Source organism: Buteo buteo, chromosome 4 (genome assembly GCF_964188355.1).
Source record: "Buteo buteo chromosome 4, bButBut1.hap1.1, whole genome shotgun sequence".
Classification (NCBI taxonomy): Eukaryota; Metazoa; Chordata; class Aves; order Accipitriformes; family Accipitridae; genus Buteo; species Buteo buteo.
In genome coordinates this window covers 48,057,792-48,075,619 of record NC_134174.1, presented here as the reverse complement: position 1 = coordinate 48,075,619, position 17,828 = coordinate 48,057,792, and the positions used below count along the sequence as shown (strand labels likewise).

General features: G+C 48.5%; 1 protein-coding gene across 4 annotated transcripts in view; it reads right to left on the bottom strand.

The window, feature by feature from the left end:
* Window positions 1-325: 325 nt before the first annotated feature.
* The window catches only part of SEC31B (SEC31 homolog B, COPII coat complex component), a 40,246-nt gene continuing 22,743 nt past the window's right edge, over window positions 326-17,828 (bottom strand). For 3 of the 4 annotated variants that reach the window (XM_075025928.1, XM_075025929.1, XM_075025931.1), the window contains 9 exons: window positions 16,479-16,652; window positions 15,636-15,824; window positions 14,730-14,943; window positions 14,008-14,334; window positions 10,857-10,912; window positions 9,466-9,612; window positions 8,930-9,046; window positions 7,470-7,541; window positions 326-6,729 (listed from right to left, as the gene is read on the bottom strand). In XM_075025928.1, the coding sequence (XP_074882029.1) occupies window positions 6,550-6,729; window positions 7,470-7,541; window positions 8,930-9,046; window positions 9,466-9,612; window positions 10,857-10,912; window positions 14,008-14,334; window positions 14,730-14,943; window positions 15,636-15,824; window positions 16,479-16,652 (1,476 nt within the window). In that variant the 3' untranslated portion in view covers window positions 326-6,549. Of the gene's footprint in view, window positions 6,730-7,469; window positions 7,542-8,929; window positions 9,047-9,465; window positions 9,615-10,856; window positions 10,913-14,007; window positions 14,335-14,729; window positions 14,944-15,635; window positions 15,825-16,478; window positions 16,653-17,828 lie in introns of those variants that run through there. The other variant, XM_075025930.1, reaches the window with a different exon arrangement.

Genomic DNA, 17,828 nt, shown 5'->3' with positions numbered 1-17,828 from the left:
GCCCTCCCCATCAGCCTGTGGCAACATTTCCCTTTGGCTTAGTTTTGTCTTGATCCCAATGCTGCCTCACTGGGGCTGGGGCAAGGCAAAAGAGCTTGCATGAGCCCCTAGACCTTGGCCATACAGGGCATTTCCCATTAATGCAGTGGGTCATGACCTCTGGGAAGACCCTCAAGTGTTGACAAAACAAGGTGAGATTTGGTCCCCTCAACTCAGAGTAACTCTATCCAGTGACTATGGTTTTATTGCTGAAAACACAAGTGGTCTTGGTGGCTCCTGCTCTTTTGAGTTTGTCTATTCCCCGAACAAGCACCTGCTCTGGGGTTTTTAGTGAGATCAGCACTTAGGAAAGCACAAGGAGATGGCACCACCACCAGAGTCGGGCAACTCAGAGTGGTAATCCCTAAAACAGAAGACGCTTCTAGTACCCTAAAAAAATAGAGGCACTAAAATAAACTTTGTTGCTTTTTATTAAGCCCTACTCTGTAAGGGAATAGAAAAGGTGTGCAACTCCTTCCCGCAGCAAGCCAGCCTCCAGGAGGCCCACAGTGTCACTTCCCATTCTTTGACAGCTTTGCTAAACTCTCCAGTGCTTTACTTTGCATTCGGGATGGCAGCAGCAACACTGAAGCTGCTGCTTGGCCTGCCCATTAAACAGCTGTCCAAAAGAGGAGTCCCATCACTTGCTTTTTTTATGCTTTCTCCGTATCTTCTAAGCCTCCGGGTCTGGTCTCCCTTTTCACCCCAGCTTCCCTGCCAAAGTCCTTGACTGATGCCATGAAGATGCCCTCACACTTCTCCAGTCCCTCTTTCCTCCCAAATCTCTCCCAGAGAGGAGCTGCCAGCCGAGCCCATTCCCCACCTCCTGGTGTACTTGCCAAGCACTCTTCCCCTGTCAGCTAACTAACTAACTACTTCCTCCTAGTCTGAGAAAAGAAAGTCAGTTACTATTTAATGGTGTTGTAAATAGGAAAGTGAAGCACTTTGAAGTTTAATTTATTGCACAGTTACTGTGATGTATACATAACAGTTTTTCCTCTACCGCTTATTGTATATATTCTATAGGCTAAGCAAGCAGCAGGAAGATTTGGTTGATGCATCTCTGTTCCCTTGCCAGGGTTGGGGTAGGGAGGGAAGAAGCTGTCAGCTGCAGGACCTGGGGAAGCTCACTGCACCGTCACAGTGATCTCCCCCAGGCTGTGAGGTTATCGTCTGCTTTGCTGTTTGAAGTGTCCTTTAGCAACATGAGAAGCCAGTAGAACTGTGTTACTGGTCATTAGACCTGTCTTGTAGCCAATATTTGTAAACCAATAGCCAATGCAATAAATCAGTAGCTAAGTGCTTGCAAAAGGCTGTTGTGTCTGAGTAGTTGGGTATTTTTTTTCATCCAATTGTGTGTGGATGTATGTAGTTACAGTTCTGGAGGCTAAAACCCAGCCACTTACCCATCTGTCAAGCATAAGAAGAGCTGACCAATTCCCTCCACGCAGCACAACCTTGGCCCCTACCAGGAGGGGAAAGGGCCTGCTCTCTCCCTGGGCTTGCTTAAGGATGCATCCAACTGCAGTGCAGCTGCCAGGAAGAAAGGGGGTGGCAGAGGGGCAGACAGAGGCCCAGTTGCCCACTTCAGAGATGATACATTAAAGACACTCAGCAGCTTGTATGTGTCTCTTAGTTTTCAGATAGTCCCTCAACCCTAGGACTACTTTGTTGGGGGTGGAGATGTGGACCTAGGGCAAGCTGGGGTCTCACCAGAGCGAGAGCATTCATGTCAAGCAGGAATCTGGCCCTTCAGAAATTGCAAGAAACAATCTTGACCTATTCTCAGGGAAATCCGAAACACTTCCACTTCACACGCAAACCACCAGCTGTTTGCGCAAAGGTTCTTATTAATACAGTGACCCTGCCCACGGTCTCCCTTGCACCTCTGTCAGCAGTTCCTCAATCTTCCTGCGATGGGAATGCATCCTTGGGCAGGAAAGCAAAGAGGTGGCGAGAGCCTCTCACCCAGCAGGGAAAGCTCCAGCACAGGCTGGCTTGAGGACCACTGCAAAGCAGAGAGGACAGCTTCTAACCCCTTGTCCCTCTGTCCACCCACCATTCCATGGCCGGCTGGAAATACAAGAAAAGGAGAAGATGTGGAAGCTGTTTCCCCATTTCCTCCCCTTCCTCAGTGCATGGCAGGCTGTGCTACCTCGTCCCTCCCTGCTGACATTATTGCCCCATGCAGTTGTCCCATGAAGGCCGTGGCAGAGCCCAGGATGTGCCCGCTGGGCACAGTGACACGCGGGGAACATTCCAAGCGTGAGCCCCATCACTACACGCTTCTTTCTCTGGGAGAAAATGGCGACACCGCAGCTGCAAAATGTGCTGACCTCAGCAGCGGGTCGGGCCCGGAGGGGTCCCCCCGCCCCGGTGCAAGGAGCCCTTAGTGGCAAAGGCCCTGCTGCCATTGTGCGGCAGGATTGGATGCTTCCATGTATTCATTTCGGTTTAATGAAGGCGCATTCCTCAGAGGAGAAATATTTACATTCAGCTTCCCAGGTGGTCACCTTCGCCCAGATGACACACAAACAGGCAGCCCCCCGCTCCCTTTTCCAATCCAAACCTCTTTAGAGGGCTCAGGGAGGAGGGGAGCAAGGGGAGGGGGGCTGCTGGGGGAGCAGAATAGAGAAGGGAACAAAATGCTAATAAATCAGCCAGCCAGCCCTTTTCCCCTCCCCTCTGTGGAGTCAATGGAAAGTGTCATTTCACATGCTAATCCCCCTCCGCTCTCTTCACAACACCTTTTCCGAAAAGTGTTTGGGAAAAGTCCTTGTGGCCCGTTTACAGCTCCCTGCCGCTTCGGATTCCTTCTTGTCTAAGGCCGTGGCCCCCGTGTGGGTCTCTCCCTCCAGCAGGGCTCCTTACAAAAAAAATCTCAACAAAGACTTTGGAGTTCATCAGCCTCCCACTGAAATTCACAGCTGCTGAACAAACTAATCCCCTCTCTTGGCCTTTCTTCCTTTCAATGGGTTCTTGGCTTCAAAGACACTTTGGGAAAGGACTTTGTGGGGACTCACACTGCTCCCTCAATAGAAGTTAGTGCAAGCATTATCTGCAGAGCAAGTGGCTTTACAAACAAATACTGCCTAACAATCTCTGCCCCTCCAGCTCCCCCAAACACACACAAGCCTAGCCTGCAGACATGATGTTATCTGCAACAGGATTAGAGCTGTGTTCTCTGTGCCCAGAGATCCTTTCCTACTGCCCCCTTAATTCTTTGTCAACCCAAAGGCCTTCTTGCCCAACAGAAAATGTTTTCTCTGTCAAGACGCGCAGGGATGCTGTGGTAGCATGTGCCCACATGGGAGGAGGCACTGCGGAGGAGCCACTGTCCAGAGACCAGAAGCTGTTACTAGCCAGCAGAGCTAGTGCTATAAATGGAGGAGCACTTTCCAGTGGGGATTGTGAGGACATATACGGCAACAGGGCCCCAGCAACAGGGCTTCCACCACAAGCCTCTCAAAGACCCTCGAGAGGGTCACCTAGCTTCCCCCTGCTTGGTGTCCCTAACAAGAGTTTTAGGGACAGTGCTTGCTGGGATAAACCTGAAGCAAAACTGAGCAACAGCGGGACAAAGGGGCAAGCAGGAAGGACGCACAGCAAAGGCAGAATAAATAGCCAGTCTCTGCATGAGTCCATAGGTAGCGGGAGCTGTGCGTGCTGGAGGGAACTAAAGTCAAATGCATCTGAGAAATACATGGAAAAATCCATGCTTATTCCTCAGTGGTACAAGTGGCCTGAGTTAAAGAAAGAGAGGGGCTGGAATGCACAGGGTACTTACTGTAACTGGCAGAATCTGAGAAATACCAGGCTTGTTAAATGATCTCAGAAAGTTAGGACTTCCCTTATATACTCGTTAAGCGAATGTACGCCTCCGGGGCTACCTGCTCACTTGTGCAGCATCAAAAGGGGTCATAACACAAGTGCTGCCTTTGAAAATCAGCTTGCATCTTCCTGATGGGGGACAGCTGGGAGGCCAAGCCAGTTGCTAACTGCTCCCAGACCAGGCTGCAGAAGCTCCGCAAGACTCCCTTACACTTGGTGTTTGCTTCTGCCAGCAGCAGAACTCACAAAGGCCGGTTTTCCCTGAATGTGTGTCCTGTGTCCATAACACCCTAGAGCTCTCATAAACCCTGGTACCTTCCCAGCAATGGCCCTTCAAAACTTCCCCATCCAATCTTTCTCAACCTTTACTTCCCCCCCCAAGTCCTCCAACCACAAGCCAGGTAATACAGGCTTGCACATTTCAGTCTCATGTGTGCTGACTGGCTGGCCTGTACATATATACTAGCTAGCCAGCTGACAGCAAAAAGAAAACCAAAGTTTGAGATTACATCAGTTTTTTTGCAGAAGCTAGTTTGATTCCCCCCAACTTTATTTCAGTACCGATGTTTCACTTCAGCTTCTTACCTCCTTAAAGGCTTACATGAAGTCAGCCAACAGATTCAGAAGTTACTAACTAATGGTAAGAACTGACAATTCAATGCTGTAAATCTGATTTCCACACAGGTCAGATCCTCATCCTAGTTTAAGTGGCATGGCTTCAGTGGTGTAACAATGATTTCCAACAGGAGAGGATCTCATCAAAGGCTCTCTGTTTACTTACTGACTGAACAGTCACAACTGAGGCGGGTGGTCTGAAGAAGATCAGTTCTCTGACCCTGCAGCCTTAGGGCGTGGGCAAGGCCTAAGGTCTCACCACACCAGGACAGCTGCTGCCCGCAACAGCAGAGCCCAGAATCTGGTTTTCCCCACATCATTCTGAATTGCTCCCCTCACCGAAGCTGAGAACTCAGCTCTCAGTAGGTGGCCCTGCAGACTGAGGGAAGTCCCCTGTAGCCAGAGGTGACAAGCCTATGAAAAAAAGCTAGCAGCATCACAAAACACAGCTTTTATTTCACTGTTCTGTAATCAGTCAGTGCATCAAACCGCAGCAATAGAAACAACACAGCAGCAACAAGGAGGCACTTTGACCTGGAAAGGAGAGAATGAGACGTGTCCTCTGCCTCCCTTCTCTGGTTCTCCTCCCTCCTAAGTCTCATGGTAGAGCAAGTCACTGTGTAAGTCACTGAACCACAGGCCCACAATGGCACTATCACTCAAACAGCAAGCAGAAGAAGCAGGGGCTGGCTGCAGCCAAATGTTGGGAAGAAGCCTTGCTCCCAGCTAGGGCCCAATGATTACGCTGCCAGGTTAGCATGAAAAAGGGTGAGAGAGGAAGGCAAGGAGGGAGGAAGAGTGGGACACACACACACACACAGATATGCCTTAAAATCTCGTCTGTCTTGCCAGACTTCTTCCCCAGGACAGATATGCTTCATTTATCTATTTTACCGCAGAGGAAATGCCACAGTGATGAAAAGCTTCAGCACAGCCATATCCTCGAGACCTGACAGCATCACCTCCTGCAGCATATTCCTACCACCATAGTGCCAAGGGGCCTTTGAGAATCACCTTCGCACATATCTGTTACTGTAGGCAGAATGAATGCACCACACTTGGAGCAATCAGCTGTCTCCCCCTGCTCAAGTCTGGGCTGGTCAGAGTAGCTCAAGAGGATTCTTTATGGGACCTGAACAATCCCTGCTGTTCTTAAACTGTCTGAAAAACCCAATGTAGGAAGCCTTTAGGTAACACCAGTGGGCAAAAAGCCAACTTGCTAACACAAAGGAAGTGAAAAAGGCCAGAAGCCAGAGAAGGTGGCTTTTAGCCCAAAACCAGGATGCGACCAGCTCTGGGGAAGAGCACGCAGAGCAGCGCAACCTGCTAGCATTCCTGAATGGGGGAGTCCCAGGAGCTAGAAAGGGGAATCAGCCCTGGGCCTGAAACATAAAGGGCTCAAGCCTGCAGCTTATGGGGGAAAAGATATAAAGGAAGGGGGATATAGGGTAAAAAGGACACTCAACTATGAAAAGAGAGGGCTGGGCAAAGAGATAGAGAAACAAAGCTAGCCTGGAGCAGGCTGGTAGTTAGCCCTAGTTGTAGCAGGATATGGGTACAGAGGGGTGAGAGGGTGAGTCAAGGATGAGAGTGAAAAGAAAGGAAGAACCAGAGGAGAGATCCTCACTGCAGCCCAATACAGCAGGGACACCCCAGCTTAGGTCCCAAGGGAGCCCAGCTATCACTCAGGCAGTTTACACTGAAAAAAAAAAAAAAAGCAAAGTCAGCCTGGGAAGGAAGGAGTTTCCCCTTTGTGCTGGGGATACAGGGAAGAGGGAGGATCTCTGTGCAACCTGGACAGCCGGAAATTGACATCTCCAGGCTGGGAAGCAGCCTCAGACTAGTTAAGAAAGAAGAGAGAGAAAGAACAGTCTCCAGGAGTCCCAGGCACCAGTGGGCTGTCTGGAGAGTGGATGGGGCCAGGCATGCTGGCCCAGCACAGTTCCAGGCACTGGCACAGATTTATTTCTCCAGAGTCGGAAGGAGAGTCCACAACCTGCAGCACATCAACAGGTGAGGGAGTCCATCAGCTCTCAGTGTGCACTGTTCCAGCTGCTCCACATTTTACACATTCAGCTTGCCAGCAATGGTCATGAGGACTTTCAGGATGGGCATGAAACCAGACACCTCACTGAAACTGCTGCTGCTCACCACTTGGGTGTGAACCAGGAGACCCTGTTGGTAGTTCCTAGCCTCAATGCAGCGGGCAATTTCATGAAGACCCATGAGGATGGCTGGAGAGAGCTGTGGGGAGGGAGCAGAAATGAGTCAGCATGCTCAGCACTGTAACACAGGCCCCCCTTCCTTCACACCCTTCCCTCCTGTTCCCCACCTCATCCTCACCAAACAGCACCTACACAGTCAAGCACTAGCAGGAAGGATAGCCTGCTTTCTCCCTTGGTTTCCCAGCCTACAACAAACATTAATCTAATACCCAGGCTGGGTTACAGTGAATGCAGGTACTACCGTAATGATATTTCAGCATTAATTGAATATCTGATGTATCTGAGGAGGTCAAAGGTCCATCTAGCACAGAATCCTGTCTCTGTTCAGGCCTCATATAGACACACAGGGAAAGGGTGTATGTTAAAAGGATTCTTCCCTTGATAGCTATCCCTCCAGCAACTGGCATCAGTAGCTTCAGCGTTTTCTAAGCCAGAGGTTATGCTAGGTTCACACTCTACAACTACCCCCAGTTGCCCCTTCCCATCTGGAATGTGTCTATATGCCAGTATACTTTCTGGGGGTAAAAGCACCCTGCAAATACCTCCCCAGTTTTTCCTTACACTATGTCTTGGCCAAGATTAAGGAAGAAGAGATAAGGCTGACTGGATTCAAGGTGCGTGGTAAGGTTTGGCACTCCCCTAGCTTTCTCAAGATGATATGTGCTGATAACACCAGGACAGACACCAAGGCCCACAACCCAGCACAAAGGTAGGATCAGGAACCCGGGTGGACACCAGGGAATGGTGGCATCTACTTACTGCCTGCTCGCGGAGCTTCTCATACAAACACTCCAGCCGCTGCAATGCATCCTCCAGCTTCCTTCGGGTTTTCTGAAGCGAAACAGGTATTGCCAGCTCTGCCAAAGCTTCAAAGCCACCTCTCCCAGAACCAAGTAGTTCTCGCTCAGTCCCTTCCCTCTTCTGTTATTCCCACAGCACCTTACAATTCAGCTGCATCTCAGACTCAGCCAGCCACAGACTGTGATACAAGCCAGCCATGCCCTCACTGTGCACATATACATGCACGCATTCTCTCCCCAAGACAGGAAGCTGAATTTGCCCCTTTTCCCATCTCCCAGCCTAGGCATTCCTCCCTTCTGCCAGTGCTTGCAGACCACAGGACAGAGCGACTACTTCCAAAGCTTGGGAAACATCCACTAGTTGATCCATGGGGCGTTCAGACAGTGTCACCCTGGCTGACCTAAGCAACAGCTTCTTCCTGGTCTCCTTGAGGAAGAGGGAATGTCCTTCCCACTCTAGGTAACCACTAAGGAAAGGGCCTGAGTACTGAAGCTCTGGTGGGACTAACCCCATTAACCCCACCTTGGATAATCCACTCACAGGTAAGTTATACCATGGATAGAAATGCCTGGCTCTGGGCAACACTGGGACAGGCCTGGCATCCTTAGGAGCTCAGGTGCATTGCATTGCTGTACCAACCCAGCTATTCAACCTCCATATAAGCCAAGTGCTTAAGCCCAAACCAACAGGCCTTTCTGTCCATAGAGGGAACCTTTGGGTTATCTCCCAGAAATTGCTACACTGCACTCTCAGAAAGCACAGAGCAAATATGCCAAAGCTGCTGCTACACACAAAGCAGCTTGGAGTCAGTGCTCATCCCAACACCCACTAAGCAGAGGTATTCTGGAAGGCTTCATGGTTCCCCCAAGTTCTGGGAAGACTTAGCAACTTAACACGATGCTGCAAAGACTGCTTTTCTGCTTCCAGACAGTCTGACCTGATACATTCATGCAATGTGACGTGTATGCCAACAGCCTTCCAGGAACCAGGGTGGAGAAATTACAGTGACTCGGACACAAAGATTGCCTGGCTTTCTCTTCCAGCCAGGGTATCTCAGCCTTTCCCTCTAAGCTCTGAGGATAGCTTGTAATCCTAGCTCTGCAGGAACTATCTACAGATCAAGCCAGTGAAAAAGGAAGCTGAATTAGCTGGGTCATTTCTTCTACTTTCCTCAGAGAGAAGAGCCAGAAGGACAGAACCATTGCTCCAGAGAGGCAATGAAAAGCAGTGGATAAATGCTAGAGAATGCATCTCAGTTCCCAAGAGATGGACAAACCTACAGCCTAAAGGAAGGAGGCAGATGGAGATTAACTTGGTTATAGGGACAAGACTCTTCCTCTCTTTTCCCAACCAAAAGAAGGAAGCACCAGTCAAACACAAGGGCAAAAGCACCAAATATCAGAGAAGGGAGGACTTACTGGATCAGTGGCGACAGCAGAGCAGCGTTGCACCAACCCTTCAAATGTGACCTTCAGAGCCTGGTGCTCAGGGGGCACCTCCTTCCTCTCAACCCTCTCCACAGGTAGCTGGTGATACTGACAGAGAGAGAAGCAGCTGAATGAATGCAACAGGACCATGAAAGGCTGGAGCAGGTAGATTCCCCTCCTGTAACTATGAACAGAAAGAATTTAATCCCATCGCAAACCCAGAGAATACCTGGAAGCACAGAATTAGATTATCATCTTCAGATTGTGGTATTGCTTCAGGCCTCTGTGGATTCCCAACTCCCAGCAGGCTGACAGCCTGCCTGGCCTCCCTCCCTGTCTCCCAGCCATACCCAGGTGTCATTTTCCACCCTGGCAGTTCCTCTAACACTCAGGTAGAGATGTCTTATAAGGGCTAGGGAGCAACATAAACCCTGCAGCTGCCAAGTAATAAGAATGTCAAAAGCCAAGTTGTTTTTCTACTTGACAAGGAGCTGGTGGCTGGGGAACACCCCACTTTTCCTGGGTACCTGCAGGCTGCCTTCCTTGGGTGCTCCTGGGGGTGACTGGCCAGATTCTTGCAACCTGGACATCTGAGGATGGATCCTTTGGGGCTCAGCGGGCAGGCTCATTACTGGAGCTGTGATGGGGGCTGGAGGAGTAAATTTCTCAGGCAACTGTCAGCAAAAAGAAAGAAAAGGAAAAAAATAATTAAAAATCAAGAAAACCAAGTCCAAGGAAAAAAGGTTGGTTATACTCTCTGCAGTCAAATGCAACTTCCTTTCTAACTTGCAGAGAGCCCAGTTCTCAAGATGATGTGTAACACATCCCTGTTCTTTCAGCCCCCTGACTCAGAGCGTGGGGCCCTTCCTCTTGCATCCTAGATGAACAGTCAAAGCTACAGCAAGAAAACTCCTCTGGAATTGTTCAATCAAACAGATCCGTTGCCCCTGAAAGCACTGGTCCTCAGAAAGCTGCCTTGGCTCTGCGACGGCACGAGTCCTGAATGTAGAGATTAGCAGCAGTAAAATGTCCAACAGAGCAAGTGTTGGGGAAAATCCCACGACATGGGGGGAGAATCCTCCCGCAAACACTTCATCGTGCCCCTGCTAAGCCAGAGAGTCAGGATAGATTCACTCTGACAGGGCTAGATCAAAAGGAGATGGCTTTAACAAGAGGCTAATCCTGTTGTAGTGAGCACAGCCTGAAGCAGGTTCCCAGCTATGCTGCCAGAAAAAGGGCGAGAAGTCTGCTCCAAGCTAAAGAGGAGCGGGGGGTGGGAAAGGTGCCAAAGAAGCTTCTTGTCACACCTGCCAGGAGGCAGCAGTAATAGAAACGGGGTACCAAGAGCATTTGTTGCAAAAGACCTCAGCTCACAGGTCCTCCAGTGCAATCACTACAAGGCAGAGAGCAGCAGGGCCAACATGGCAAGCAGCTCACAGCTACACCTATCCCAACTTCTTTCAGCAGAAGTGCCTTATCAGTTGGTATCAGCACCTGAGGGAAAATCACTGTGGGTCTCACTGTGCTGAGGGGAAATGCTGCCCCCAACTGTCAGGTGTAAAGTGAGTGTGATCTCCCCAGCCACTATCAAAAAAAGCATGCGGGCAAGGGGACTAGATTAAATCCATATTTCTAGCACCAAGTGACTGTAGTCAGCCTGGGAAGTACTGACAGAAGATGCAGCATCACAGAACCGTGTTACAAAACAGCCACGCTGGACAACGGCATGTGAGTTTGGATGGCAAAGGGTCAAGATGATTTAGACTCCACTCCTAGCTATGCATGTAATGTAGAAGCAGACAGACCAGCATGGAATGAGACCTGCTGAGTGTGACAGGGAGCATTTATAGGAATGTATCTATTGCACAGAGCTCCCTGGCTAAAAGACAACCAACACATATTGCAGCTGAAAGCTTACCTTTTTTTTTTGAAGGCCTCCTCTTACAGCAGAGGCATCAGTCCAAGATTCCTGAGCTGCCAGGAAAGAGAACAAGACACAAATGTCAGACTTGAGAAGGTGGCCACAGCAACAATTTGTGGTTGCTTGCATGGTTTGGAACTTCCCTCAGCAAAAGGGCCATGGCTCCAATTCCCCCATCATTGCACCTGCAGACCATTTCAGCTGAGGAATTTCAGGCCCAACTCATGGACCCAAGAACTGCTCTTGCTTCCCTTTCTCTTAATTACATTCTTAGCAATGGAGTATGTGCACAGGCTTCATGAGGTGATGATGTCTGATCAGATTGAATCTACTGGCACATACCCACTCCCACACAGAAAGCTTTTTTGCAACTACCTGAAGCTTTCTGCATTCTGCATAGGCTGCAGAAGTCAGCCTCAGCATCAGGCCTGAACCTTGTTCGGGACCTGCATGTGTGTGCATGTAAGGGTTCAGGGAGTTCCTGGGGTTCCCCAAACAGAGAATCTAGCACTGTGGTATGACAACGAGGGATATGTCATGCGTGAGAGAGGGTTTCTCACCAACACTCGCAAGAGTGCCTCACGGTGGCAGTATGCAGCAATGCAGGTTGCTATGATAAAGCAGGGAAAAGTCAGGGGTAGGTTGAAATTTTCCCCTTCCAAAACCACGTTCAGAACCAAAGCTTAGCAAAATTTGCTGGCTTCCCAACTAGAAGGGAACAGACTTAACTAGTAAACACCTTGGGAGCAGAGGGGTGTCTCAGCAGACGCTTCTGTGGTACCTAGCCTCTAACCTCACTCCAGGCAATTAAAAATCCATCAGACAACATAACATTAAAAGACTTGTGACCACACTTAATTCTGCGAAGGTCAAATTCCAACTACCTTTTCTGCTGCTGTCCTGTAAGGGTACTTGCATCTCTAGACAAAACCCCGGTGCTTCTTTTGTCACCCCAGTATTAACAACCTCAAGCCCATGAGACAGGAATAATCTGTGAGTAAATGGCATAATTCTAAGAAGCAATATCAGAATTGCTGGAGCTCAGTGCCACACTTAATGAGCCACTGATCCTGAACTGAGCTTTAAAAATCACAGGGGAAAGATGCAAAAGGTGCTTCATTATTTTAATTACCTTTATTATTAAAATTCTGGCAGCCTCTTTTTGCCCTCCCTTTTCCCATCATTTCAAGACTCACTCTCTGATGAGTTTGGATCAGTAGTTTAATTAAGTTGGCACTTATTTCTAGCTTGGGGATTCTGTGCCCTAGAACTCTGCTGGCCCCCACTGAGCCTGTGGCCTAGCAGTCCCTGGCACTATTCCAAGCCAGTGGTACTTTGAATCCTCACAGGAAACAGCTATTTAAATTATAATCTTTAAGCCAGGCACTTAATCATAAGACATGAGACAACAGGACTCTGCTGCATTTTGCTGGAATGAAACTCTGACTATCTTGCCTATGCTACTTGTAAAAGAGGATTTCTCACCAACCCTGAAAGGAGTGCCCCATGGCAGCAGTATCCAGCAATGCTTGTCCTAGAAAAAACAAGACTGCCACAGGCTGGAGTCAGGGATAATCCCAGCCAGAAAGATCAGCCAACATGTTGCTGTCCTTCACCCCGTCACTGACGCTCCCCAGGGGCGTGGGATTTCTACAAGTGGAGAAGTCTCTTCGCTGCGCTACTGAGAATGTGTTCATGAGCTGTTCAGATCATGTTCAGGAATTTCCAAAGCAATCAAGTTTGGCCAGTCAGGTTGAGTGATCTTACAGTCCCTTTCCAGGCTAAAGAAAAGTACCCATCAAAACCAGAACAATAATAGCAGGCAAGAAAGCACTCTCAAGGAAGCCAGTTTGCACTGCTGATCTGGGTGCCATATGCTGCCATTAAAACTGGGGGTAAATGCCACCAGGAGAAGGGAACTTCCCAGCAGTGAATTCCCACAGGGCATCTTCAGACTGAGGAAGTCCTTGAAATCCTTGCCATGGAATCATCTTTCCTTTATCAGGGAAACATTGGGGTCTTTTGTTTCTCTGCTGAAAGGACAACTCCCTTTCTAGACTCCCACTCCATACAGCAAGGTTTGCTTGGTGGTGTAAGTGGCTACCGAGTACTCGGATTTCCTAAATAAAGCTGGGGCTCCCTAGATAATCCCTGATACCTTTTCAGAAGGAATTCATCCAGCCTTAGCTAAGAGCCTTTGTGTGCAGTCCCCACAGGCTTCACACAGTGGGATTTGCTATCCTTGGTTAAACACAGCTCAACAAAGGATTCCAGGTGGAGGCAAACCTCAAAGCCTCAGTTCCTTCACTCTCAGACTATGCATGGCTTGGAGAAGCATCTGCTCAAAAATCTAAGGATTGTCAGCCTTGTTGTTCGGGTTCTCCATAGCCTGGCTAAACCTGTCTCTGAGACAGCAAAGAATTAACAAGCACCAGATGTGGTGATGTTGTGGGAAATAGAAAGAGGGAATGCCTATCCACTGGGAACTAGGTCCAACAACACTCTCTTTTTATTCATCATGCTAGCAAGGACTTCACAGTACTTGCAGGCTGGGCTGGATTCTAACTACAGAACCAAAGGAGAAAGGCTCCAGGTCTGGAGCACTGCACAGGGGAATCCAGAAGTGATTCCCAGGCAAGCACTTTATGGCAACAGGAAAAAAAATGGGAAGAACTAGAGCACAGCAGAGGAATTTTATCCTGAAGCTAAGCAAGGGGTATCTCATGGACACAGAAGCAGCACCCTGCTCTCCCAGCATTTCAAATGCACTTCTTGTGTAAGTTACATATGCAGGGGTGAGGTCAGCAAGCCTTCCACCAGGCATTCCCCAGGAACCACCATCCTTTCAGTCAGAGCAGATGCCTCTGCAGTGGATGGCCACTCAGGATACACTGGGGACCTGAAGAGACAGCATCTTGCTACCTCAACCTGGGGGACAGAGCAGCTGAACAGGCTGAATGAAGCTGTTGTCATTGCTGTGTTTTACCACCACAGTAAGACTCAGCACAATGTGCCTGTAAGGTTAGCCTCAGCACCACATCCAGCCTCTATGGTGACAGACCAGACCTCAGAAGGTCCACGTCCAATATGTACTGAAAAGCCCATCCAGGAGCGTTCCGGATACACAAGTCACACAAGCAGTACTTACCTGTGGGAGGAGGAGGAACGCTGGCTGCTGGCAGAGGCTTAGTAGATGGAGCTCCAGGACCTCCCTGAGGGTAACCCATGTTCATGGGGCAGTTGAAAGGTGCTGAAGAGAAACCTAGAGGAGACTGGCTTGCCACAGGGAGAGGACAAGCTGCAGGAAGCTGAGATGATGGGACTGAGGCTGGAGTGAACAGGGTGGGTCCGGGTGGTGGAACACCGGGAGATGTCATGGGCATGGACTGTCCTGGCAGAGAAGGCTGGTTGGGGAAGGGAGCAGGACCGACAGGTCTGACTCCCACTGGTCTGAATGGCTGAGACTGTGACACAGCTACAAATGAGAAAGAAAGTGTATCGGCATCGCTTGTTTCATGTGCAAACTATGCCTGATGCTCTCCTTCACACTAGTAAGTCTGCCCTTCTCCAAGCCATACCCTAGAATAGCCATGCCAGGCATATCCCCCATAACCCAGGCTACATCAGTCAAAGTCTGCCACAAACTTAGCTGTGGCTTCTCCACCCCTATATATGCTTAATATCAGTGGATGTGCAGCAACAGATGCTAGAACTAGATGTGTCAGAAGCACTGAGAGGCCTCTCAGACAGCTAACTTGTTCTTTGCAAGTACAATAGGCCTGTGAGGAAGAAGGTAGAGCAGCCATCCACGTTGAAGACTTTAGTCTAAGAAAACCTGGAGAATGAACATGACTATCAGACAATGCTTACCTGGCCCTGAAACTGTTGCTGGAACCAAGCCCAAGTTGTACTGTGGGTATGGTGGCCCTCTGGAATAGACACTTGTTTGTGGACCTGTGCTGGCCTGGGGAGGGGCAACGTGGTGAGTTGTCATAGACATCGCTGGCACTGGCTGAGGTGTGAAGAGGGAAGGCACTGAAGGCTGAGAAGGTGCTGAAGGGGCAAATGATGACTGATAGTTGGGCTGCAATTAAAAAAACAAAGAACTTGCAAATGGCCAACAGAGTCATGTGCATACACACACAAGCAGATGCACTTTCTATCCCTGTCACTTTTCAGGCAAGAGAAGATGATGCTGTTGTCAGTGCCCTGGATGGGTTGGATCAAAGGCCTTTCCCACCACATAACTTGCTCAACGAGCTGGGCACCACACTCTTCAGAGTATTCTCTGGCTCTCAAGGATTAGTCCTCAGGAGCCATTTCCCATACAGTGACTTCCTCGAAGCACAACCAGAGAAAATAATGAAGGAACAATAATGAAGTAATAGAGGCTGCAAGCAAAACTTCCTGAACAGTTTTCTTGTGCAAGAACTGAGATTAAGCCATACTACACTAATTTTACTGAGATATGAGGATGAGATGGGCATAGGAGAGTGAACCACAGCCCCCTTTTCCCTCAGTATCTGAGATCTCAGTGGATCACTACACTTGTAACAGTCTCCTCCAGTAACTGCATGTGGGACAGGGCTTTGTGAAAAGATGCCAGACAGCCTACTTTTGGATTATCACAGAGCTTGTGTTTACTCCAGTGAAAGACATCACTGATGAGTTCTTCAATGCCTGCCATCTGTGTCATCTCATATTACTTTATATGCCTTAACCCAGTAAGCCTTACTCCCTCTCCCCAAGCCACGAACACGCGAGTTTAAAGCCTACCTTCTCCGGATGTCTGGGACCTGTTTTGTGGACTGCTCCTTCAGGGCCAGAACCACCCTTGGCTGCTGGAGATGTGTGTTTAATGACACCTACATTGACACGAGTGTAGGGAAAAGGGGGTGGCTGCTCATCACCCACATTCTCTCCTTGAGCATGGAAAAGCCGGTCTCGGAGCTGTTCAATCAGGAGCTGAAACAAACTATGCTTTAGGAGAAGTGCCTTGAGACCCTCAGATGGAAGGTGCTGGGGAGGCATTCAGAGCAGACCCTGGCCCACAGCACTGAGCATCAACCTGTAAAATTAACCATTTCCCCAGTAGTCACCAGGAAAACAAACCAAAACCAACTGTAAGCAATCTGGGACATCACCTGCCATATTCCCAGGCAGATGAAGTCTCACCGATTCTTGCCCCAATCTTTCAACTTTTCCCCCCCCAACCCCTGCTCACATTTGGGCACTAGACAGATTTGTTTCAAACTACAAGGTGACCTCCTCATTCCCTTTCTCTACCAGCTAGTTTCAGGAATACATGCAGCTTCCCCAGAGAGCTGCTTCCCAGCATTGTTCTCCAGGAATCATTTTACAGTTCTATAGCTCCCTTTCTTTTTCCTGAACCAAAGGAACTACAAAGAAAAAGCAAATAAAGACAAAAGCTGTGTCCTAGGAAAAAAAAAAACCCACAAAACCAAACAACCCAAAACCACACCTCTACTCTCAAGCCACCATAATTAAGGCGAAACCTTAAGTCCTGATGTATGTCAAAAATCTAAGCTCTCTCTTGTATAAAGTACCATTTTTTCCCCATATACTACTCTTTCCCACAAGAACTTGTTTCCCACTCACTTCTTTAGAGCTGCTGGGTAGGTAATTCATTGCGGCTGCCAAGCATCCTTGTGATGCCAGGAGACTGGCATATTGGGTGATTCGTTCTGCCAAGACAGGGCCTGGTGCTTGTCCTGCTGTGCCTCGGAGCATCTCAATGGACCTGCTCAGCACCATCACCTTCTCTATGAGATCCTGAATAAGTCAGGGGGAGGGAAGAAATAAACCACTCAGAATCTGACTTACTTTACCAGTCCATCTCATGCTGAGACAATACCAGATGGCTTTCCCCACTTTCAACCGACATTGGGTCCAATGTGCACAGAAGTTACTCCACTCTGTACCAGATACTACCACTGATTACCATTTCCTCAGGTGCACTTTGTGGAGAAAAACAGGAACCAGGAAGCAAACCCTGACACTGCTACTTTTATGGTAAGGGAAAACAGAAAATCAGAAGCCACAAGGACATTCCAATCAACTATGATATTTTTACCAGGAAGTTACTACTGTAACTCTGGGAGTTACAAGCTATCAGCTTGGAAGAAGAAGAAGATTTAAAACCATATCAGGAGAAATTCACTAGGAAAAACTACTACTGCTGACAAACAGACCAGAAGGTTTTTAATTATTCAAAGTTCCTTCAACTCCTAGAAATCAAAGTAATGTTTATATCTGTGGAATGATATATGCATAGTTGGCTGATAACTGGGAGGAGGCCAGTTTCAAACATAACCAGGAATACTGAAGATGCCTTTTTGTTGCTGTTATTCGCTAGTGGGGTTGCAAAACCAGGGAACTCTGTAGCAGAGGGCATTATCTGCAGATATCCAAGTGGAAGACTTATCTAGTTCATTCTGGCAACTGATGGACACAATAAGGGTTAGTGACTTAGCCAGGACTGGTTTAAGAGTAACAGGTGGGTAACAACACTGACTTAGAAGCCTTGATTCATCTACAAGCTGTGACTTCCCATACATCATCATTCTACTTGCAGTGGGAATAATAGAGTCTAGACTATTTTATTTTGCTAGAGGCTGTTCCGAAGGTACAGCCAGATAACTGGAGCATTACAGTTAGACATAATAAGCACAGCAGCAAATGTACTCGCAAGCAACTATCAGTAAGAAAACAGGTACAGTCTAAACTTCTCTGACTAAAAGGAAGCTCAGACATGATGTCAGTATACAAAGACAGGTGGGTAGGCCATAACTCTTGTCCACGGCTGGATTTATGTGCAATGTAATCAGTACTCTCTAAACACACAAACCCTTAATGTTTAAGAGTGCATCTCCTTTAGATGTAAGCCCATAATCCAGGCTAGAAGGAGATACCTTGGTGACTACGAACACGTCTCCATTGTGTGCTGGA